We start from the raw sequence: 25120 nt of genomic DNA, 5'->3' as shown, positions 1-25120 counted from the left end.
TCCTTTACTTAGGAAAGAGGTGAGGCTGTAATTGACAGCCCCACCTCTTGCCATATAAGAATTAAAGAAACTGTATAAGGCCGATTATCCCTTACAAAACAACTCATATTTATATTGACCCAAACTCATTCATATATATGTGTAACCTATAAGAGTTGAAGTATCTAGCGATCCCACGTAATTTGTTCCATAAACCAACGATATTATTTACAAACCAGTACTTTCCTAAAGTCTAAACTTCTTCAATTTATATCCACTATTTGGAGTTCTATTTTGTGCTGAAATTGAAATTGAAATTGAAATAAGTTTATTGAGGTAAAATACACACAAAGGGATGAGGTAGCTCAAGCTATTCTCACCCCGTTCAGTACAACGTGTTAATATATACATAGACACACATCACAAACAATAAACATATTACCAAACATTCTGAGAGATAAACATCTACATTTCCTATTTTGTGCTGATATATTTCAATAATAAGACAGGGAAAGAGAGCAGACTTGGAGAAGGACGAAATGACTCGTGTGGCGCCTCGCTGCCTTGTTCTGCCGCCTGTTGACATATAATTTAACAATTTTGTCGTTCGAATTCTTCGTTGAATCTGGCCTTAAAGCTTTGGATGGGGGGGGGGTGGCTTCCATAACATCTTTTAGTGCATTCCACTTGTTGATCACCCGTATAAGGTGATCAACACTACTGTACTGTATTGTCCTTAACATTTATTCGACTCGCTTGAGTTTCCAGCTTTCATCTACGTCCTCTTGCCCTATTTAAGCTGTATTAAAGATGTCCTTCTCTACCATGTCTATTCCCCTTAGAATCTTGTATGTTGCGATCATATCCCCTTGTTTACACTTTCCTCTCATCCAGGGTTGTGAGCGATTTAGCTCCCTTAATCAATCCTCGTTGTCTAACCATCTTAGCTTGGCACTAATCTTGTTGCAAATGTGAGCACATACGAGTGTAAGGGCACCACAGTGACTCACCCTCAGACATTAGGAGCAGTAGTGAGGCGTGTGGCAGCAGGAGAGCAGGAGTAGGGGACGTTGTGAGGGGGAGCAGGGGACGTTGTGAGGGGGAGGAGGGGACGTTGTGATGGGGAGAAGGGGACGTTGTGAGGGGGAGGAGGGGACGTTGTGACGGGGAGAAGGGGACGTTGTGAGGGGGAGAGGTCTGCACCCACACACCTGGTCATCACTCTTCGTTGCCATGGAAACCGCTCATAGCTTACCTCTCTCGCTCTCTACACCCCCACACATTATATATATATATATATATATATATATATATATATATATATATATATATATATATATATATATATATATATATATATATATATATATATATATATACATATATATATATATATATATATATATATATATATATATTTATATATATATATATATATATATATATATATATATATATATATATATATATATCGTACCTAGTAGCCAGAACGCCCTTCTCGGCCTACTATGCAAGGCCCAATTTGCCTAATAAGCCAAATTTTCATGAATTAATATATTTTCTCTCATTTTTTTCTTATGAAATGATAAAACTACCTATTTCATTATGTATGAAGTCAATTTTTTTTATTGGAGTTAAAATTAACGTAGATATATGACCAAACCTAACCAACCCTACCTAACCTATCTTTATAGGTTAGGTTAGGTTAGGTAGCCGAAAAAGTTAGGTTAGGTTAGGTTAGGTAGGTTAGGTAGTCGAAAAACAATTAATTCATGAAAACTTGGCATATTAGGCAAATCGGGCCTTGCATAGTAGGCCGAGAAGTGCGTTCTGGCTACTAGGTACTACTGGCTACTATATATATATATATATATATATATATATATATATATATATATATATATATATATATATATATATATATATATATATATATATATATATATATATATATATAAGAACATAAGAACATAAGAACAAAGGTAACTGCAGAAGGCCTATTGACCCATACGAGGGGGGACGTATATATATATATATATATATATATATATATATATATATATATATATATATATATATATATATATATATATATATATATATATATATATATATTAAATACATCTTCAGAAGGTGAAGATGTCTTCACCTTCTTCTGATTTGTAAAGCCAAATCACAAATTTGTGATTTGTAAAGCTTTTAATAATAATAATAATTAGTTTTTTCTTGTACTCTTCCATTGGATTTATCTTCCTTATAACTTTTGGATCAACAAGTATTGAAAGCAGTCTATCTCCTACGAGAAATACTCTTCACATGTAGACAAACCAAGTAGGTGCTAGTAGTGACCCTTGTGGGACTCCACTGGTAACTCTCTCTTCTCTTCTCACTCCTGTCTTCCGTCTCTCAAGCCTTCACATTTACACTCTATTTTCCCCATGAGCTTGTCACTGTACCTCCCTCAGCCTTCAGTGGTTTGTGGGGGTGGTTGTGGTAGTGAGGATAAATCATTCTGGTGAGTAGTGATGGTGGTTGGATGCCATAGTGGTTATGATGATAAGGTGGTGGCGTAGATATGGTGATTTGTGATGTTGTTATTGGTATTATTTGATAGTAAGTTATGGTGAGGGTTTTTGATGGTGAGTGATGAGTTGAGGAAGTTGTTGTGAGACTTGTGACGCTCGCTGTGAGCTGTGTGTGTGTGTGTGTGTGTGTGTGTGTGTGTGTGTGTGTGTGTGTGTGTGTGTGTGTGTGTGTGTGTGTGTGTGTGTGTGTGTGTGTGTGTGTGCGTGCGTGCGTGCGTGCTGGTAGAGCAGAGTGACGCCTCCAGGTGAGAGTGAGCTAATTGAGGCCGTATAAATACTTGAAGACAATGGAGAGAGTTTTACCTTGAGTAACATTGATCATGCTTCCTGTCTACCCAATCTTCCCGTGCTACATATATATGTACTTACCTGGTTGATACCTGGTTGATACCTGGTTGATACCTGGTTGATACCTGGTTGATACCTGGTTGATGGGGTTCTGGGAGTTCTTCTACTCCCCAGGCCCGGCCCGAGGCCAGGCTTGACTTGTGAGAGTTTGGTCCACCAGGCTGGTGCTTGGAGCGGCCCGCAGGCCCACATACCCGCCACAGCCCGGTTGGTCCGGCACTCCTTGGAGGAATAAATCTAGTTTCCTCTTGAAGATGTCCACGGTCTCTTGCTCTTGCTCTCTTGTTGAGTATAATAGTATTTGTGTGAGAGTATTTCGTGTTACTGAGTTATTGATGGTTACGTGACAGAGTGGGAGTAACACAGTTGTGTCACTCTAGGAGAACACCAGCCATTGATTGATAAAAATTAAGCTACCCAAAAGGTGGCACGGGCATGAATAACCCGTAAAACCAACCATGTCATTTGTGTTGATTTGTATGATCACGGGAATAAAGGATACAACAAAGGCCTATAAGCCTTTGTTGGCAGCTACTGATGTTGGCCCATATATAGTCTAACCTACGCTTGAAACACTCCAGCGTTCCCAGGTTAGGTTAGGTTACCCGACAAAACTGGTATATGTGATGTCCGCCGCAGTGTGGGAGGAGGAGGAGGAGGAGGAGAGCAGGGGGAGAAGGAAGAGAAGAACTGGAGAAAAAGAAATATAAATGCAGTAAAATGGAGAAGAAGCAGAAACACCAGGGGACAACCAGAGGACGGCCAGTACATCAAGAATTGTCAGGAAAAATCACCAAGCCATTACAACTATATAGCACTGGGAAGGGGTCAGGATAAGGATTTGGGATGGGACGGTGGGAAGGAATGGTGCCCAACCACTTGGAAGGTCGGGGATTGAACGCCGACCTGCATGAAGCGGGACCGTCGCTCTACCATCCACCCAAAGTGGTTGAACCAGTGCATCAAGAGCGGAGGGGGACAACACTCACTCATCAGCAGACAGCTCAGAGGGGCACAGACAGACCTCACAGCCCCATACAAATCAGGTAACACTTTCGTCTAACACATCACCCACAACGCCCTCACCTCTAATTACCAGCCAAGGCCCAGAACAGCCAACCCGACGCAGGTGTCCATAATAGCAGTCGTTATCGTGTAAATCACTATAAAACCCTTCAACAACAAATATCTCCTGCAGCTTACGGGCTATTCATGCCCGTGCCACCTCTTGGGTGGCTTAATCTTTATCAATCAATCAAATACACTACAAGTGAGACAAATACACTGTCACTACAAGTGAGTAACGAGAGCCTGGACATTGTCCACCTTAATGAGACAGCCGGCGCCCATGAGCTGCACCTCAAGATTGATTGATTGATTGATTAATGAAGATTAAGCCACCCAAGAGGTGGCACGGGTATGAATAGCCCGTAAGGCACCTCAAGCTCTAGGGTTACGGTATATACTCATTAAGAAAGGTCAACTCCACCCACGGGAGACATCTCCCGTCACGCAGGGTGCAGTCGCACCTCCACAGATCTCTACTATCAGCTCTTGATACTGGTAATGGCTCAAATGGGCCACGACTTACGGGCTATTCATGCCCGTGCCACCTTTTGGGTGGCTTAATCTTCATAATAATAATAATTCTTGCCCCTAACATGCTGTCTCCACCTTCTCTCAGTCTCACCTCTTTCCTCCTTTATCCCAGTATTTCTTTTCACTCTCCTCTGTATTCTATTTCCCCCTCGTGGTGAATGGGTCAGCAGGTTCCACAGATCTCCAGTATCATCTATTGATACTGGTAATGGCTCAAAAGGGCCTCCACTTACGGGCTATTCATGCCCGTGCCCCCTTTAGGGTGGCTTAATCTCCATCAATCGGGTCAGCAGGTGTTTCTCCAGACGCACCCGTGATCAAAGAGCTGAGATAATGCAATACGCCGCAGAGGAAGTCTAGTTCCCACCCACCAAATTTCCCTCTTCCTGCATGTTGGTGATGCAGCTGTGTCAGCAGCTGCACCACGCCGCCTCCACCACGCCCGCCACAACCTCCCAGGAATTACGTGTACTAACTTGCCACGGCAGGTTAAGGGAACACAATACCACAACCCTAGAGACGAGAAGAATATCACAACCCATCGAATCGAATAAAATCTAGAAGATACCCATTGGGCGAGCGGGGGAGGTGGGTACAGCTGAAGAGAAGCAGGAGGTTATCTTGAGGTTATCTTGAGATGATTTCGGGGCTTTAGTGTCCCCGCGGCCCGGTCCTCGACCAGGCCTCCACCCCCAGGAAGCAGCCCGTGACAGCTGACTAACACCCAACCCAGTTGTGGCCACCGAGGAGAGAGGAAGCGGTGAAGGTGTAGATACAAGAGCTTGACCCAACTGCATGGCGAAACAGACCAAAATTATATTATGAAAGTCCCAAATATATCCCTTCAACAACATGTAAAATACGCCACTCACCACAAATATCCCAGAAACATACACCTCACCAATTACAAATGGCCGCTCACGGAGCAGCTCCACAACCACCTCAATACCACCAAAATATTCTATCGTCACCAAAAAGGTGTCACCAGCACAACTATAGATATTATCTATAGATACAGATATTACCTAGCCGCAAGTTCCCGCACGCGTGGGGGGGGGGGGTTGTGGCCACCTGGGGAGACGTGGGGGAGGTTGTGGCCACCTGGGGAGACGTGGGGGGGGTTGTGATCACCTGGGGAGACGTGGGGGTGGTTGTGGCCACCTGGGGAGACGTGGGGGTGGTTGTGGCCACCTGGGGAGACGTGGGGGTGGTTGTGGCCACCTGGGGAGACGTGGGGGTGGTTGTGGCCACCTGGGGAGACGTGGGGGGGGGGTTGGGGCCACCTGGGGAGACGTGGGGGAGGTTGTGGCCACCTGGGGAGACGTGGGGGAGGTTGTGGCCACCTGGGGAGACGTGGGGGTGGTTGTGGCCACCTGGGGAGACGTGGGGGGGGGGGGGGGTTGTGGCCACCTGGGGAGACGTGGGGGAGGTTGTGGCCACCTGGGGAGACGTGGGGGAGGTTGTGGCCACCTGGGGAGACGTGGGGGAGGTTGTGGCCACCTGGGGAGACGTGGGGGGAGGTTGTGGCCACCTGGGGAGACGTGGGGGTGGTTGTGGCCACCTGGGGAGACGTGGGGGAGGTTGTGGCCACCTGGGGAGACGTGGGGGAGGTTGTGGCCACCTGGGGAGACGTGGGGGTGGTTGTGGCCACCTGGGGAGACGTGGGGGGGGTTGTGGCCACCTGGGGAGACGTGGGGGAGGTTGTGGCCACCTGGGGAGACGTGGGGGAGGTTGTGGCCACCTGGGGAGACGTGGGGGAGGTTGTGGCCACCTGGGGAGACGTGGGGGAGGTTGTGGCCACCTGGGGAGACGTGGGGGAGGTTGTGGCCACCTGGGGAGACGTGGGGGAGGTTGTGGCCACCTGGGGAGACGTGGGGGAGGTTGTGGCCACCTGGGGAGACGTGGGGGAGGTTGTGGCCACCTGGGGAGACGTGGGGGAGGTTGTGGCCACCTGGGGAGACGTGGGGGAGGTTGTGGCCACCTGGGGAGACGTGGGGGGAGGTTGTGGCCACCTGGGGAGACGTGGGGGTGGTTGTGGCCACCTGGGGAGACGTGGGGGGGGGTTGTGGCCACCTGGGGAGACGTGGGGGAGGTTGTGGCCACCTGGGGAGACGTGGGGGAGGTTGTGGCCACCTGGGGAGACGTGGGGGAGGTTGTGGCCACCTGGGGAGACGTGGGGGTGGTTGTGGCCACCTGGGGAGACGTGGGGGGGTTGTGGCCACCTATGAGACGTGGGGGAGGTTGTGGCCACCTGGGGAGACGTGGGGGTGGTTGTGGCCACCTATGAGACGTGGGAGTAACGGAAGAGATTTGGGGAAGCCACGAGGGAAGAGGAGGGGAGGGGAGCCACATCTGCCCCCATCTCCTAATGTTACAGTGTAACACGGGCCCGCTTCCCCGGGCCTCTCTCCCTCGCCCCTCCACCAGCACGTGCACCAGCCAGAAATGAGAGGCGCCCCCTACAACACAAGACGCTCAGCCATCCACAGCCTCATGCGGGCTGTGCCGTTGTCAGCAACATCACTCCATCAACGATCCTTCATCACTAATGCTTACTCACATTTAGAACATGCTTACTAAGATCGCTGTAACATCTTACTAAGATTTACTCCCTTGTGGACCAATATAACAAACTCATCAAATAAATGAGATTTTAGGGTTACCTAGCAGTAAAATAGGTACCTGGGTGTTAGTCAGCTGTCACGGGCTACTTCCTGGGGGTGGAGGCCTGGTCGAGGACCGGGCCGCGGGGACACTAAAAGCCCCGAAATCATCTCAAGATAACCTCAAGATAGGGTTCGGGCTTGAAAGGTAGGATAAGAGCTCTTGGCTTGGAGGTTCATTAAGAACATCAATGACACCCCTAATGAGCTCTAGTTTTTGTTTACAAACAATAAGAGGTAGAATGAGGGGGGGGGGAAGTGATGTTGTTGTTGTTATAGATTCAGCTACTCGTTCCGAGTAGCACGGGCTATGGTGAGCCCGTAGTGGACTTACCTGGCACAAGAGCGGTGCTGAATGTGTGGGGGGACTGATTGAGCTAGAGCAAACTACACGAGAGGGACAGGATGAACAACCCAGTGGGTTTTCTTCCTATTGGGGAGTGTTGTACATTCTGCTATGGCGGTATGTTCACTCACAAGATGAGTGGCGCTGCCCAATAAACTCGCCCCTCGGGGCAAAATTTAAAATTTACACGAGAGGAGGAACTGGGGGGAGTGGGGAAGGGGGTATTTAAAACCACATATAAGATTCTCATATGAAAAGATCAGACAGACAAAGAAGCAATGTTAAGAGCTATGACCAGCAGAACAAGGAGGCGCACACATACAAGTTAAAGACTCAACTGACTCACAGAGATGTCAGTAGAACGTCATCGGTGCTAGGGCGCTTGGTGGGTGGGTGGACAGTACGCTGGATACGTTGTCCTGTGGATCGGGGATCGATTCCCGACGGTGGGGGAAACAAATGGGCAGTTTCTTTCACCCTGATGCCCCCTGTTACCTAGCAGTAAAAAGGTACCTAGGAGTTAGACAGCTGTTACGGGCTGCTTCCTGTGTGTGTGTGTGTGTGTGTGTGTGTGTGTGTGTGTGTGTGTGTGTGTGTGTGTGTGTGTGTGTGTGTGTGTGTGTGTGTGTGTGTGTGTGTGTGTGAAAAAATTCATTGCTTTATTGACAGGTGAGAGGCGTGCCGAAAGAGCCAGAGCTCAACTCCTGCAATTACAACTAGGTGTATACACACACACACACGCTAACTCCATACATACACACATCGATAATCTTTTTGTATCACAAACGATTCAACAAGAGGCTCACAACAGTCACCATACAAGGCACTTTACATGTATGGTGAGTCACACACAGTTACTAGTCTTGCCCCTGTGACTCACCATAGCTGTAAAGTGCCTTGTATAGTGACTGTTGAGAGCGAAGCTTATCCCCCCCGCACGCACAACTAGGCAAGTACACACACACACACACACACACACACACACACACACACACACACACACACACACACACACACACACACACACACACACACACACACACACACACGCCAGCAGGTGAAGTGTTGGACTGGATGTCAACAGACATGAAAGGTCAGAGAGAGTCACCAGTCAGTGTCATGGCCAGGAGGAGGTCAGAACAAAATAAGACAGAGTGTTTAAGGGGTGAGAGAGGTCAGGGATAAGGTAGAAGGTACACCAGCGAGCTCATGTGTGTGTAGCCTTGAGGTGAGATAAGTCACACTTAAAGAAAGATTAAGATAAGTCAAGAAAAGCAGTAGGATGAATCACAACTATTCCCTTTAGTGGTAATTAACGTATACGGGAAGGGGGAGTGGGGGAGGGGGAGAAGAGACAATAAAGTGTGTTGTGTAGTGTGTAGATGGTGAAGGAGGAGACACACACACACACACACACACACACACACACACACACACACACACACACACACACACACACACACACACACACACACACACACACACACACACACACACACACACTGAAGCCCACATAAAGAGAATAACGTCTGCGGCATATGCGAGGCTGGCTAACATCAGAACGGCGTTCAGGAACCTGTGTAAGGAATCATTCAGAATCTTCTACACCACATATGTAAGACCAATCCTGGAGTATGCGGCCCCAGCATGGAGCCTGTACCTTGTCAAGCACAAGACGAAGCTGGAAAAAGTCCAAAGGTATGCTACTAGACTAGTCCCAGAACTAAGAGGCATGAGTTATGAGGAAAGGCTGCGGGAAATGCACCTTACGACACTGGAAGACAGAAGAGTAAGGGGGGACATGATCACAACCTACAAAATCCTCAGGGGAATCGACCGGGTAAACAAAGATGAACTATTCAACACTGGTGGGACGCGAACAAGGGGACACAGGTGGAAGCTGAGTACCCAAATGAGCCACAGAGACGTTAGAAAGAACTTTTTCAGTGTCAGAGTAGTTAGTAAATGGAATGCATTAGGAAGTGATGTGGTGGAGGCTGACTCCATACACAGTTTCAAATGTAGATATGATAGAGCCCAATAGGCTCAGGAATCTGTACACCAGTTGATCGACGGTTGAGAGGCGGGACCAAAGAGCCAGAGCTCAACCCCCGCAAGCACAATTAGGTGAGTACACCAGCCCCCGTCCTCTTGATATGCCACTCTGCCCAAAATCCTGTAGATCTTTGCGAGCCGTCACTGTTCGTAGTAGATTTGCATTCGTAATATTGATTACCACAAGGTGAGGAACGCGATCTGTTAGTAAGAGAGCGGCGGGTTGCACACCCACCCACGCCAGTCTGTCGTGTCCTCTAACACTATGCAACCCTGCAACAGGAAAACATAACAACTCCAACATGAGGCTTCCTATCCCTGTAACACTTAGGGTGTTAACGCCACGTTCACCTCAAGTGCGCAACTGCAAGTGTAAATATAAAATGGAAACAAAAATATCGAGTAAACTGTTCGCGGGAGAGAGGGAGAGAGGGAGAGAGGGAAGGATGGAGAGAGGGAGAGAGGGAGAGAGGGAGAGAGGGAGAGAGGGAGGGAACTGTCATCACTGCCAGATCATCATGACCAAAATACGTCAGGTGAAGTCTTGGCAATCCCCCCCCTTTCCACCGCCCCCCCCCCCCCCCCCCCGCGTACCCCTATCATTCATTACCATATCTCCACCCATCTCTTACCCCATGGCTGTCTCCAAGCTTCTCTCTACTGTATACTCAATACCGGGTCGATATATATATATATATATATATATATATATATATATATATATATATATATATATATATATATATATATATATATATATATATATATATATATATATCAAGGTGATGGTGGGGAATCCATTGGTGGAGGTAGCACCTTATCACTCGCCCATCATCCTCCACACCCATACCACACCCACAGCAGTAAAAATAAGACACTTTTAGAGAGTCATAAGAGGTAGTGTGGAGAGGCGTGACAACAATAATGAAGGCCAAGCATAAACAACACTGGCCTACAGGTATAGAACACAAACAACACCAGTATTACAAGTACAATGGACGAGTTACCTGTATCAACAGCTGAGCAACACAAGGAATGAGAGATGTGAAATATATAAAGTTACATCAAGGAAATAGACCTAACTCTTGCTTATTTATTGACTTTCTCTACCTCCTACCTCCTGGGTTCGATCCCAGGCGCCGGCGACAAACAATGGGCAGAGTTTCTTTCACCCTATGCCCCTGTTACCTAGCAGTAAATTAGGTACCTAGGTGTTAGTCAGCTGTCACGGGCTGCTTCCTGGGGGTGGAGGCCTGGTCGAGGACCGGGCCGCGGGGACACTAAAAAGCCCCGGAATCATCTCAAGATAACCTCCTCATCACAATCGACTTGAGAATGGTCCAGGACGGACCGAAACGTCGTCGTGCCTTCAACTTCTAGTGTGTGGTCTGGTCAACAAGGACTCTCCAGCCTGCTTCGCCTCTCTCATTACCTTGTCTTGCTAGTTTATGTCAGTAAATCACCAGGCTTTTTACCTCGATAATGGTCCAGCAAGAACCTAAACTTCGCCACTATTTTTAAATTTATATTGTCTGGGTTTAATATTTATTTATAGTACTTAAACGTCAAGGGAAATAAAAACACTATGAATAGGTAAGTGTGTGCAATCTATCCACACACATCTGAAACACTTGACACTGCCCACACGTTTAGGTGAGCACACATACAAACACACACACACACACGACCAAAGAGCCAAACCTTAACCCCCGCAAGCACAATTAGGTGAGTACACACACACACACACACACACACACACACACACACACACACACACACACACACACACACACACACACACACACACACACAAACACACAGAGGCACACAGAGTGTGCAGAGGCACTTTGCTTGCCACTCTCCATAGTGTATAGTAAGTCACTAGAGACGGGAGACCTACCAGAAATATGGAAGACGGCGAATGTGGTCCCAATATACAAAAAGGGCGACAGACAAGAGGCACTGAACTACAGGCCAGTGTCCTTAACTTGTATACCATGCAAGGTGATGGAGAAGATCGTGAGAAAAAACCTGGTAACACATCTGGAGAGAAGGGACTTCGTGACAAATCGCCAACATGGATTCAGGGAGGGTAAATCTTGCCTTACAGGCTTGATAGAATTCTACGATCAGGTGACACAGATTAAGCAAGAAAGAGAGGGCTGGGCGGACTGCATTTTCTTGGATTGTCGGAAAGCCTTTGACACAGTACCGCATAAGAGGCTGGTACATAAGCTGGAGAGACAGGCAGGTGTAGCTGGTAAGGTGCTCCAGTGGATAAGGGAGTATCTAAGCAATAGGAAGCAGAGAGTTACGGTGAGGGGTGAGACCTCCGATTGGCGTGAAGTCACCAGTGGAGTCCCACAGGGCTCTGTACTCGGTCCTATCTTGTTTCTGATATATGTAAATGATCTCCCGGAGGGTATCGATTCATTTCTCTCAATGTTTGCGGACGATGCTAAAATTATGAGAAGGATTAAAACAGAAGAGGACTGTTTGAGGCTTCAAGAAGACCTAGACAAGCTGAAGGAATGGTCGAACAAATGGTTGTTAGAGTTTAACCCAACCAAATGTAATGTAATGAAGATAGGTGTAGGGAGCAGGAGGCCAGATACAAGGTATCATCTGGGAGAGGAAATTCTTCAGGAGTCAGAGAAGGAAAAAGACTTGGGGGTTGATATCACGCCAGACCTGTCTCCTGCAGCACATATCAAGCGGATAACATCAGCGGCATATGCCAGGCTGGCCAACATACGAACGGCATTCAGAAACTTGTGTAAAGAATCATTCAGAACTTTGTATACCACATATGTCAGGCCAATCCTGGAGTATGCAGCCCCAGCATGGAGTCCATATCTAGTCAAGGATAAGACTAAACTGGAAAAGGTTCAAAGGTTTGCCACCAGACTAGTACCCGAGCTGAGAGGTATGAGCTACGAGGAGAGACTACGGGAATTAAACCTCACTTCGCTGGAAGACAGAAGAGTTAGAGGGGACATGATCACCACATTCAAGATTCTGAAGGGGATTGATAGGCTAGATAAAGACAGTCTATTTAACACAAGGGGAACACGCACAAGGGGACACAGGTGGAAACTGAGTGCCCAAATGAGCCACAGAGATATTAGAAAGAACTTTTTTAGTGTCAGAGTGGTTGACAAATGGAATGCATTAGGGGGTGATGTGGTGGAGGCTGACTCCATACACAGTTTCAAGTGTAGATATGACAGAGCCCAATAAGCTCATGAATCTGTACACCTGTTGATTGACGGTTGAGAGGCGGGACCAAAGAGCCAGAGCTCAACCCCCGCAAACACAACTAGGTGAGTACAACTAGGTGAGTACGTGCAACAGAGACTGTGCCACAGTAGACGGTAAGTACTCAGGGCCGCGGGAGAGGCACAGTGCCAACCTTCATCCACACACTACTATTATTACTATAACCACTGCCACTATCTTTTCTCTGCCCCCTCCAATACCCTCACCACCTGGACGGTAGAGCGACGGTCTCGCTTCATGCAGGTCGGCGTTCAATCCCCGACCGTCCAAGTGGTTGGGCACCGTTAATTCCTTCCCACCGTCCCATCCCCAAAGCCTTATCCTGACCCCTTCCCAGTGCTATATAGTCGTAATGGCTTGGGGCTTCCCTCTGAAAACTCCCTCCCTCCCTCACTATGGCAACTTGCACCACTTGCTCAAGTACATCTGGCCAAATGTAAACCATGGCGCCAAAACTATCCCCCATGCCTTATGTCCCCGTGGAATTATTTGCGAACAAGATTAAAAAGGAGTTCAAGAGACAACTCTGTCGCTAATGTTCAAAACGTGTCCAGGTATTTTATCCAGGATCCTAACCAGGTCTTCCAAGTTTCCACGTTGTGGAGAGTACACACACACTCACTCTAAGGTTGTGCTGGCCGTGAGTCTCTTGCTTACTTTTACACTACCACTCACAGGAATGGTATGGGGTTCACTACTACTTACAGGAATGGTATGGGGTTCACTACTACTCACAGGAATGGTATGGGGTTCATTACTACTCACAGGAATGGTATGGGGTTCACTACTACTCACAGGAATGGTATGGGGTTCACTACCACTCACAGGAATGGTATGGGGTTCACTACTACTCACAGGAATGGTATGGGGTTCACTACTACTCACAGGAATGGTATGGGGTTCACTACTACTCACAGGAATGGTATGGGGTTCACTACTACTCACAGGAATGGTATGGGGTTCACTACTACTCACAGGAATGGTATGGGGTTCACTACTACTCACAGGAATGGTATGGGGTTCACTACTACTCACAGGAATGGTATGGGGTTCACTACCACTCACAGGATCAGTATGGGATACACTACCACTCACAGGATCAGTATGGGATACACTACCACTCACTGGATCAGTATGGGATACACTACCACTCACAGGATCAGTATGGGATACACTACCACTCACAGGATCAGTATGGGGTTCACTACCACTTACAGGATCAGTATGGGGTTCACTACCACTCACAGGATCAGTATGGGGTTCACTACCACTCACAGGATCAGTATGGGATACACTACCACTCACAGGATCAGTATGGGATACACTACCACTCACAGGATCAGTATGGGGTTCACTACCACTCACAGGATCAGTATGGGGTTCACTACCACTCACAGGATCAGTATGGGGTTCACTACCACTCACAGGATCAGTATGGGATACACTACCACTCACAGGATCAGTATGGGATACACTACCACTCACAGGATCAGTATGGGATACACTACCACTCACAGGATCAGTATGGGGTTCACTACCAGTCACAGGATCAGTATGGGGTTCACTACCACTCACAGGATCAGTATGGGATACACTACCACTCACAGGATCAGTATGGGGTTCACTACCACTCACAGGATCAGTATGGGAAACACTACCACTCTCAGGATCAGTATGGGATACACTACCACTCACAGGATCAGTATGGGGTTCACTACCAGTCACAGGATCAGTATGGGGTTCACTACCACTCTCAGGATCAGTATGGGATACACTACCACTCACAGGATCAGTATGGGATACACTACCACTCACAGGATCAGTATGGGATACACTACCACTCACAGGATCAGTATGGGGTTCACTACCACTCACAGGATCAGTATGGGGTTCACTACCACTCACAGGATCAGTATGGGGTTCACTACCACTCACAGGATCAGTATGGGGTTCACTACCACTCACAGGATCAGTATGGGATACACTACCACTCACAGGATCAGTATGGGATACATTACCACTCACAGGATCAGTATGGGATACACTACCACTCACAGGATCAGTATGGGGTTCACTACCACTCACAGGATCAGTATGGGGTTCACTACCACTCACAGGATCAGTATGGGGTTCACTACCACTCACAGGATCAGTATGGGATACACTACCACTCACAGGATCAGTATGGGATACACTACCACTCACAGGATCAGTATGGGATACACTACCACTCACAGGATCAGTATGGGGTTCACTACCACTCACAGGATCAGTATGGGATACACTACCACTCACAGGATCAGTATGGGATACACTACCACTCACAGGATCAGTATGGGATACACTACCACTCACAGGATCAGTAAGGGGTTCACTACCACTCACAGGATCAGTATGGGATACACTACCACTCACAGGATCAGTATGGGATACACTACCACTCACAGGATCAGTATGGGATACACTACCACTCACAGGATCAGTATGGGATACACTACCACTCACAGGATCAGTATGGGGTTCACTACCACTCACAGGATCAGTATGGGGTTCACTACTACTCACAGGATGAGTAAGGGGTACACTACCACTCACAGGATGAGTATGGGATACACTACCACTCACAGGATCAGTATGGGGTTCACTACCACTCACAGGATCAGTATGGGATACACTACCACTCACAGGATCAGTATGGGGTTCACTACCACTCACAGGATCAGTATGGGGTTCACTACCACTCACAGGATCAGTATGGGGTTCACTACCACTCACAGGATCAGTATGGGATACACTACCACTCACAGGATCAGTATGGGATACACTACCACTCACAGGATCAGTATGGGATACACTACCACTCACAGGATCAGTAAGGGGTTCACTACCACTCACAGGATCAGTATGGGATACACTACCACTCACAGGATCAGTATGGGATACACTACCACTCACAGGATCAGTATGGGATACACTACCACTCACAGGATCAGTATGGGATACACTACCACTCACAGGATCAGTATGGGGTTCACTACCACTCACAGGATCAGTATGGGGTTCACTACTACTCACAGGATGAGTAAGGGGTACACTACCACTCACAGGATGAGTATGGGATACACTACCACTCACAGGATCAGTATGGGGTTCACTACCACTCACAGGATCAGTATGGGATACACTACCACTCACAGGATCAGTATGGGGTTCACTACCACTCACAGGATCAGTATGGGGTTCACTACCACTCACAGGATCAGTATGGGGTTCACTACCACTCACAGGATCAGTATGGGATACACTACCACTCACAGGATCAGTATGGGGTTCACTACCACTCACAGGATCAGTATGGGGTTCACTACCACTCACAGGATCAGTATGGGATACACTACCACTCACAGGATCAGTATGGGATACACTACCACTCACAGGATCAGTATGGGGTTCACTACCACTCACAGGATCAGTATGGGGTTCACTACCACTCACAGGATCAGTATGGGATACACTACCACTCACAGGATCAGTATGGGGTTCACTACCACTCACAGGATCAGTATGGGGTTCACTACTACTCACAGGATCAGTATGGGGTTCACTACCACTCACAGGATCAGTATGGGGTTCACTACCACTCACAGGATCAGTATGGGATACACTACCACTCACAGGATCAGTATGGGGTTCACTACCACTCACAGGATCAGTATGGGGTTCACTACTACTCACAGGATGAGTAAGGGGTACACTACCCAATACAGGATGAGTAAGGGGTACACTACCCAACACAGGATGAGTAAGGGGTACACTACCCAACACAGGATGAGTAAGGGGTTCACTACTACTCACAGGATGAGTAAGGGGTACACTACCACTCACAGGATCAGTATGGGATACACTACCACTCACAGGATCAGTATGGGATACACTACCCAACACAGGATGAGTAAGGGGTACACTACCCAACACAGGATGAGTAAGGGGTACACTACCCAACACAGGATATGTACAGCCTCCACTACCACTCACAGGATGAGTAAGGGGTACACTACCCAACACAGGATATGTACAGCCTCCACTACCACACACAGGATCAGTATGGGGTTCACTACCACTCACAGGATCAGTAAGGGGTTCACTACTACTCACAGGATGAGTAAGGGGTACACTACCCAACACAGGATGAGTAAGGGGTACACTACCCAACACAGGATGAGTAAGGGGTACACTACCCAACACAGGATGAGTAAGGGGTACACTACCCAACACAGGACATGTACAGCCTCCACTACCACACACAGGACAGCTAGGAGCTGTATAATAACTAAATACACATAAAAATATAAACGAAAATAAATGTATAAACGTAAATATATAAATGTATAAACGTAAATATATAAATGTATAAACGTAAATATATAAATGTATAAACGTAAATATATAAATGTATAAACTAAATAAATGAACTCGCAGTTACTCCTCCGGACACTTTTCCTCTCCATTCCATCCATCCATCGCTAGTGTCTCTATCAACTACAGGAGGAGAGGCAGAACACGAGGGTAATACTCACGCATCCTGTAGGATCTCGCAGGGCCCTTCTCCACCTTCCAGAGGGGGACTCTTCATGATGGTGTGGATGGGGGAGGGGAGGGAGAAGGGGTCCTGGTCACAGCATCGTCCCCCAAGGTAAAGTAGCCACCACACACACACACACACACGCGCGCGTGCGTGTGAGTGCTCCTCACACTCACTCACTCAACGGAGGAGCTGGCTGGCACGTTGTCGTTTTTAGTTTGTGTTTTGTTCCACCTGGTGCAAGCGTCGTCTCTGGATCAAATGTTAATGTTGCGACTCACAACTTTTCAGTGTTATTCTGACGTTGAGTCCACTGTATTCTTTCTATTTGGTCTAGTTTTAACTTGGTGTAAATGACAGTTATAATATTTTCAGTAGCGTGGCCTGGTGGCCCGAGCCGTTGTTTACTACACATCCAGCTGCTGCTGCTTCGCTTCACACATCCTTCACTTCCAAGTATGGTTCACTGTAAAACACAAAGCTTCTTACCCACCACACACTTTAAGGTCTACACCTTGAGTCCAGTACAAATTGAGCCGCCACACGCACCTGCTACACTTCACCACTTGAAAGTGTTGCCTCCTCACCATTTACAAGTGTTCAATGGTCAGGTTGGTGTGGTGGTCTTCCCACTAAAGCCTTGTGGCCGAGGTGTGACTCTTGCCACACGCTCAGGGTGTACACTCACCATCACACTACTTCACCATCACACTACTTCACCATTACACTACTTCACCATCACACTATTTCACCATCACACTACTTCACCATCACACTACTTCACCATCACACTACTTCACCATCACACTACTTCACCATCACACTACTTCACCATCACACTACTTCACCATCACACTACTTCACCATCACACTACACAGTCTTCCCAACTTTCTGTACGCGACATCAAATTAAAGGTGAACTTAATATCTCTCTCTCTCTCTCTCTCTCTCTCTCTCTCTCTCTCTCTCTCTCTCTCTCTCTCTCTCTCTCTCTCTCTCTAAAATTATAGGCAAACTATTTTATCCCAGTGAAGGAAAATTCTGTTTCTTTAGTCTCACTCGAATGTTCAACACATGGAAGAGCTTAATTAACGTGGAAGTAGTGGATTATAAAACTAAATTAGTTTAGCAATAGATAAGGCAAATATTTTATTTAAATCTTCCTTGAACCCATTCCGTAACAGAGTCATTAGTTTGGATTCAATAGCTTGTTTCCTGTCTCCCTCTGACCTTTCCCTTCCCATAGCTCTCGATAAGCTTTGTCCTACTACTTTTCCCTGCAACACCATACGCCAATCACTTAACATCAATTACTGCTAATTGTAACCGATTAACAATCGGTCCCCAATTACTGCTGGGTGAACAGGGGCGACTGCTTGTCCCAACCCTGCATTCGAACCCAGAACAAATCGTTCGAGTTGTGCCATCCAAACACTAACAAGAATGGTTTGCCTCTTAGCAATTGTTCGTTGACCTGTCAAATGCTGTAATACTGTCCAGCACAGACTGCTGCTGTATGCCCCCTGGCGTCATCTGGTACAATAAACAAACAATGAACTGTACCACGTGCTGCGGCGGGAGCACGTGGGCGCGTGAGTGTATCTGGCTGGTCACTGTAGGGCGGCTGGCTCCTCGTTATCACCGTGGCTGCGCCTCCTGTAGGAGAGAGAAAGAAAAACAGGTTATCGATCGTGGTCCTTCGCTCGCCCGAGAGGGTAAATATAAGAGAAGGAATTTTAACAAGAGAGAGAGAGAGAGAGAGAGAGAGAGGTTGGGGGGAACTTTGACATATTCCTGCCATTAAACATGAAAGGAGCAACTCTGAATACACGCATTACATGAATTGGGTGCGCTCGCGCGTGCGTACGTGCATGTAACCTATTTGTCTTTATCTATTTGTGCCTGCAGGATCACGCAGTTTAGCTCTTGGACCCTCAGTTTTCAATCGCTGGTTGTCTAATGTAATGACTCCCGACCTATTTTATCTTTCATATCTACTAGGCTATGTGCAGATTAACCCCAGCATATAACCCACAACGGCTGTCAAACTCCCAGGGCCCAGATTTACGAAGCACTTACGCAAGTACTTGCGAACGTGTACATCTTTCCTCAATCTTTGACGGCTTTGGTTACATTTATTAAACAGTTTACAAGCATGAAAACTTGCCAATCAACTGTTGTTATTGTTATAAACAGCCTCCTGGTGCTCCGGAGCTCATTAACTGTTGAATAATTGTAAACAAAGCCGCCAAAGATTGAGGAAAGATGTACAGGTTCCTAAGTGCTTGCGTAACTGCTTCATGAATCTGGCCCCAGGTCTCTATTTACTACTAAATAAATCAAAGCATTAGGTGAAAGGAAACCATGTCCAAACGCCCCTGTCCTGCCGTGAGAGATCGAACCCTCGATCTTCAGTTGTGAGTCGAGGTTAGCCCACTGATATGTTGTCGTGTGTGTGGGGGAGGGGGAAGGGGGGAAGGGGGGGGAGGGGGAAGGGGGGAAGGGGGGGAGGGGAAATAGGGCGGTTATGTATATACACTAAGTTCACTACGGGCTCACCATAGCCCGTGCTACTTGGGACTTTTTGTTCCAAGTAGCGAATCTTAAACAACAACCAATCATTTAAAAATCTCCATCCATCTATCACTCTATTTATAAAATAGCATTTACGCATTTAAGCTGGTGTAATGGGTACTGTACAAGCTGGTATAATGGGTACTGTACAAGCTGGTATAATGGGTACTGTACAAGCTGGTGTAATGGGTACTGTACAAGCTGGTGTAATGGGTACTGTACAAGCTGGTGTAATGGGTACTGTACACGCTGGTATAATGGGTACTGTACAAGCTGGTGTAATGGGTACTGTACAAGCTGGTGTAATGGGTACTGTACAAGCTGGTATAATGGGTACTGTACAAGCTGGTGTAATGGGTACTGTACAAGCTGGTGTAATGGGTATTGTACAAGCTGGTGTAATGGGTACTGTACAAGCTGGTGTAATGAACAAAGGGCTGTAATGAGCGGTTCCGCTGTAGTTGGTAGTGGTAAGAGCAGCTGTCGAGACAGTGGTAGCGGGGGGGGGGGGGAGTAGTGGTAGTTGCCTTCGTGGTTAGAGATGACTGTTGGTGGTAGGTGCAGTGCATTTTGCTGGTGGTGATAGTTATGTGGTAGTTGCAACGATGGCTGCAGTTGTGGTTGTTGCCATGGTAGTGGTAATGGTTGCAGCGGCGGTGATTACGGTGGTAGCCGTTGGTGGTGCTGAATTAGGGGTTAGTCGAAGGGTAGTGGTGGTAAGTGGTGGTAGGGGGGCTGGTTGTGTCAACTGTGCGAATACACTGACGGTCAAAGGTGTTAACAAAGGCAGAGCGCCAATCTGATCACTCTAAGGAGCCCGCGTGCGGCGGCGGCGGCTGCGGCACGCGGGCTCTAACGCTTCCGTCACTCCACTTTTAGCTTGGAGGCCCCGCACGCTGTGGGAAGACCTTGCGTCACCCCCGAGCCCCACGGGGCCTGAGTACGGGTCGTAACGCTGCTGTTACAGTGCCAGAGAGTTACACGGTGTCAGGTAACAGGGGGACCTTCCTCACAGTGTCAGGTAACAGCGGGACCTTCCTCACAGTGTCAGGTAACACGGAGACCTTCCTCACAGTGTCAGGTAACACGGAGACCTTCCTCACAGTGTCAGGTAACATGGGGACCTTCCTCACAGTTTCAGGCCAATGAAGGCCTGGGGGATACCTTGAGGTGCTTCCGGGGCTTAGCGTCCCCGCGGCCCGGTCGTCGACCAGGCCTAAAGGAAGGGAGAGCAGACTACCTACCAGAAGCAACAATCTGGTGGGCTGTCAACAACAAGTGCGGACCCTCGACACTTGTAGTACACTTCACACGGTCATGCCTTATACAAGGCACATGTGAACTTAAAGGTCAACCGCCAACACCTGTAAGGTCACAGGTCACACACGCCCCATAATAAAAATGTTAGATATAAAGCGTATGTTCTGTATCATCCCTCGCCCCCCCCCCTGCCTCACACAGGGGCCTGGCGGCTGAGTGGACAGCGCTTGGGACTTGTAATCCTAGGGTCCGGTGATCGATCCCCGGGGATGGCGGAAACAAATAGGTAGAGTTTCTTTCACCCTGATGCTCCTGTTCACCTTGCAGTAAATAGGTACTTGAGGGTTAGACAGCTGTTACGGGCTGCTTCCTGGTGGTGTGTGAGGGGGGGGGGGATCAGTAGACTGACAGTTGAGAAGCGGGCCGAAAGAGCCAGAGCTCATCCCCCGCAAGCTCAACTACGTGAATACAACTAGGTGAATACAAGACCTGTGCCTCTGTAACCCTTTCCACTACCGCCCACAAGATGGGTATGGGGTGCATAATAAACGAGACCTAACTGCTGTAATATAGGAACAAACATCCAGGACCAGGATTTATCAAGAGCTTAATTTGTCCACATACGAAACACGTACATCTTTCCTGTCCTGACGCCACTGATTACATTTATTAATAAACAGTTGATGAGCTTAGAGGCGCTACGAGGTCGTTTATAACAATAATAGCCTTGCTGTGTGAAGTTTGAAGCTCGTAATGTCTTTAATAAATGTGAAGATGGACGCCATGACTGAGGGGAAGATGCACAGGTGTCGTAAGTGATTGAGTAAATACTTGATATCTGGCCCTGGTCTTTACGTGATATCTGGCCCTCTGGTCTTTACGTGATATCTGGCCCCTGGTCTTTACGTGATATCTGGCCCCTGGTCTTTACGTGATATCTGGCCCCTGGTCTTTACGTGATATCTGGCCCCTGGTCTTTACGTGATATCTGGCCCTCTGGTCTTTACGTGATATCTGGCCCCTGGTCTTTACGTGATATCTGGCCCTCTGGTCTTTACGTGATATCTGGCCCTCTGGTCTTTACGTGATATCTGGCCCTCTGGTCTTTACGTGATATCTGGCCCCTGGTCTTTACGTGATATCTGGCCCCTGGTCCAAGATTTATCAAGCGTTTTAGTATTCACTTACGAAACCTGTACACCGTTCCTCGATCATGGCGACTTAAGTCTGTATGAAGTAAACAGTTCACGAGACCTTGCAGAACCTAAGTAACAAAAAGTTGTCACACTTAACGGACGCGAGAATGGATACCCTACCTCACTGTTGACGCCTCACCCCATGGGAGATTATCCTGAGGTCCCGCACCTCATGGGAGATTATCCTGAGATACCGCACCTCATGGGAGATTATCCTGAGGTCCCGCACCTCATGGGAGATTATCCTGAGATACCGCACCTCATGGGAGATTATCCTGAGATACAGCACCTCATGGGAGATTATCCTGAGGTACCGCACCTCATGGGAGATTATCCTGAGATACCGCACCTCATGGGAGATTGTCCTGAGGTACAGCACCTCATGGGAGATTATCCTGTCTGAGGTACAGCACTTCATGGGAGATTATCCTGTCTGAGGTACCGCACCTCATGGGAGATTATCCTGAGGTACAGCACCTCATGGGAGATTGTCCTGAGGTACAGCAACTCATGGGAGATTATCCTGTCTGAGGTACAGCACCTCATGGGAGATTATCCTGTCTGAGGTACCGCACCTCATGGGAGATTATCCTGAGGTACAGCACCTCATGGGAGATTGTCCTGAGGTACAGCACCTCATGGGAGATTATCCTGTCTGAGGTACAGCACTTCATGGGAGATTATCCTGTCTGAGGTACCGCACCTCATGGGAGATTATCCTGTCTGAGGTACCGCACCTCATGGGAGATTATCCTGTCTGAGGTACCGCACCTCATGGGAGATTATCCTGTCTGAGGTACCGCACCTGACCCCAAGCTCGAGGCACCTTACTTCCCAGGTACACAAAACGGTACCGTACCTGCCCACATCTCCCGGCTCACACTCCCCCCTCTAACCCTGCGACAATAAACAGTCTGTCGTAAAGTAACCCACACCCAGGTGTCTCCCCAACACTGCCACCCCTGTTCTCCCATCTCTACAACTACAACTCCATCTTTACACCCCCCAATCCCCCTTCAATTTCAATTGACGAAACGTGGACAAAACATCTCGTTTCACCCCGGACATTGAGCTCGAGAGCATTGGGTTGTGTCAACGAGGACAACTGGAGGCCTCGTAGCCTGGTGGATAGCGCGCAGGACTCGTAATTCTGTGGCGCGGGTTCGATTCCCGCACGAGGCAGAAACAAATGGGCAAAGTTTCTTTCACCCTGAATGCCCCTGTTACCTAGCAGTAAATAGGTACCTGGGTGTTAGTCAGCTGTCACGGGCTGCTTCCTGGGGGTGGAGGCCTGGTCAAGGACCGGGCAGCGGGGACACTAAAAGCCCCGAAATCAACTCAAGATAACCAAGATAACTGACGAATTGCGAGGGCGAGTTACAGGGTAAGTTATGGTGTTGATGGCGAGCGCTGCAAGTGTTGGTCCGGGAGACATCACAGCCCATTATCATCACCAGTGGGCTAAGTTATATACACCATTATATCAATTATGCTTCACTAAGGTTCCATTTGGATAATCTGTTATACGGGTGCTTGAAGCGCCTCATTTGGGTATTTAGGGCCTAATTTTGGGTACGTTACGGTCTCATTTGGGAGTTTTATGGCCTCATTTGGGTGTTATATATATATATATATATATATATATATATATATATATATATATATATATATATATATATATATATATATGCAAACAAGCCTGAATGGTCCCCAGGCATACGTGCAACCGAAAACTCACACCCCAGAAGTGACTTGAACCCATACTGCCAGGAGCACTATGGTTGTGAGTTTTCGGTTACATATATATATATATATATATATATATATATATATATATATATATATATATATATATATATATATATATATATGAGAGGCTGCATTTCTCCCTCCCCCCCTCCCCTCTCTTATAATATTACTAATAACACCATAAGAATTGTTCACACACTTTCGGTTCATCAACGTTCAATCCATGAAGACTAAGATAATAAAATTCCCATCATCACAAAGTTTGTTCTGTGTTTAAAGGTTACGATATGATTGATTTTGTTTATATTTTGGCGTGATCAGCGCTTACAGTTTCCAGTATTACAAATATTAACAATTTAGAGTCGAGTCATATAGTATTGAGAGATTTTCGTGAAGGTGACGATAGCATAGTGTCACTTGGCACTCTCTTATTTGACGACAAGTTGGTACATGTCCATGTTGGGCATGTCCCTAAATCAATTACTGGTAAAAACTGGGTGAGGCTAACCCAAAGTGTCTGTCCTCCAACCTCGAACACACAGACATTTCTATTTATTCACATTTATAGAAATAGATAAATATACAAGGAGTTCCCATTAAAGTAAATGAGGGAGGGAGGGGGAGAGAGAGAGAGAGAGAGAGAGAGAGAGAGAGAGAGAGAGAGAGAGAGAGAGAGAGAGAGAGAGAGAGAGAGAGAGAGAGAGAGAGAGAGAGAGAGAGAGATTGGGGGAAAGGGGTAGGAGGAAAGACAAGATTAAAGGTGGTGAGACCAACACAAGCTTTAACATGCCCTTGACCTAGACTGGTGAGAAGTCAGATCACGAAGGAAGGTGAAGGGGTGGTGGTGCAGACACTCGTGGTGCAGACACTGGTGGTGGTGCAGACACTCGTGGTGCAGACACTGG

General features: G+C 47.4%; 1 protein-coding gene across 1 annotated transcript in view; it reads right to left on the bottom strand.

Annotated features, from left to right (window-relative positions):
• The window catches only part of LOC138365306 (serine/arginine repetitive matrix protein 2-like), a 92871-nt gene that overhangs the window by 36718 nt on the left and 31033 nt on the right, over nucleotides 1–25120 (bottom strand). The window contains exons 2-3 of the mRNA XM_069325595.1: nucleotides 19000–19092; nucleotides 17432–17902 (exon numbers count right to left, since the gene is read on the bottom strand). Of these exons, the coding sequence (XP_069181696.1) occupies nucleotides 17432–17487 (56 nt within the window). The 5' untranslated portion in view covers nucleotides 17488–17902; nucleotides 19000–19092. The remainder of the gene's footprint in view (nucleotides 1–17431; nucleotides 17903–18999; nucleotides 19093–25120) is intronic.

Source organism: Procambarus clarkii, chromosome 16 (assembly GCF_040958095.1).
Source record: "Procambarus clarkii isolate CNS0578487 chromosome 16, FALCON_Pclarkii_2.0, whole genome shotgun sequence".
Taxonomy (NCBI): Eukaryota; Metazoa; Arthropoda; class Malacostraca; order Decapoda; family Cambaridae; genus Procambarus; species Procambarus clarkii.
The sequence above is the reverse complement of the archived record's forward strand: the minus strand, read 5'-3'. Positions and strand labels throughout refer to the sequence as shown.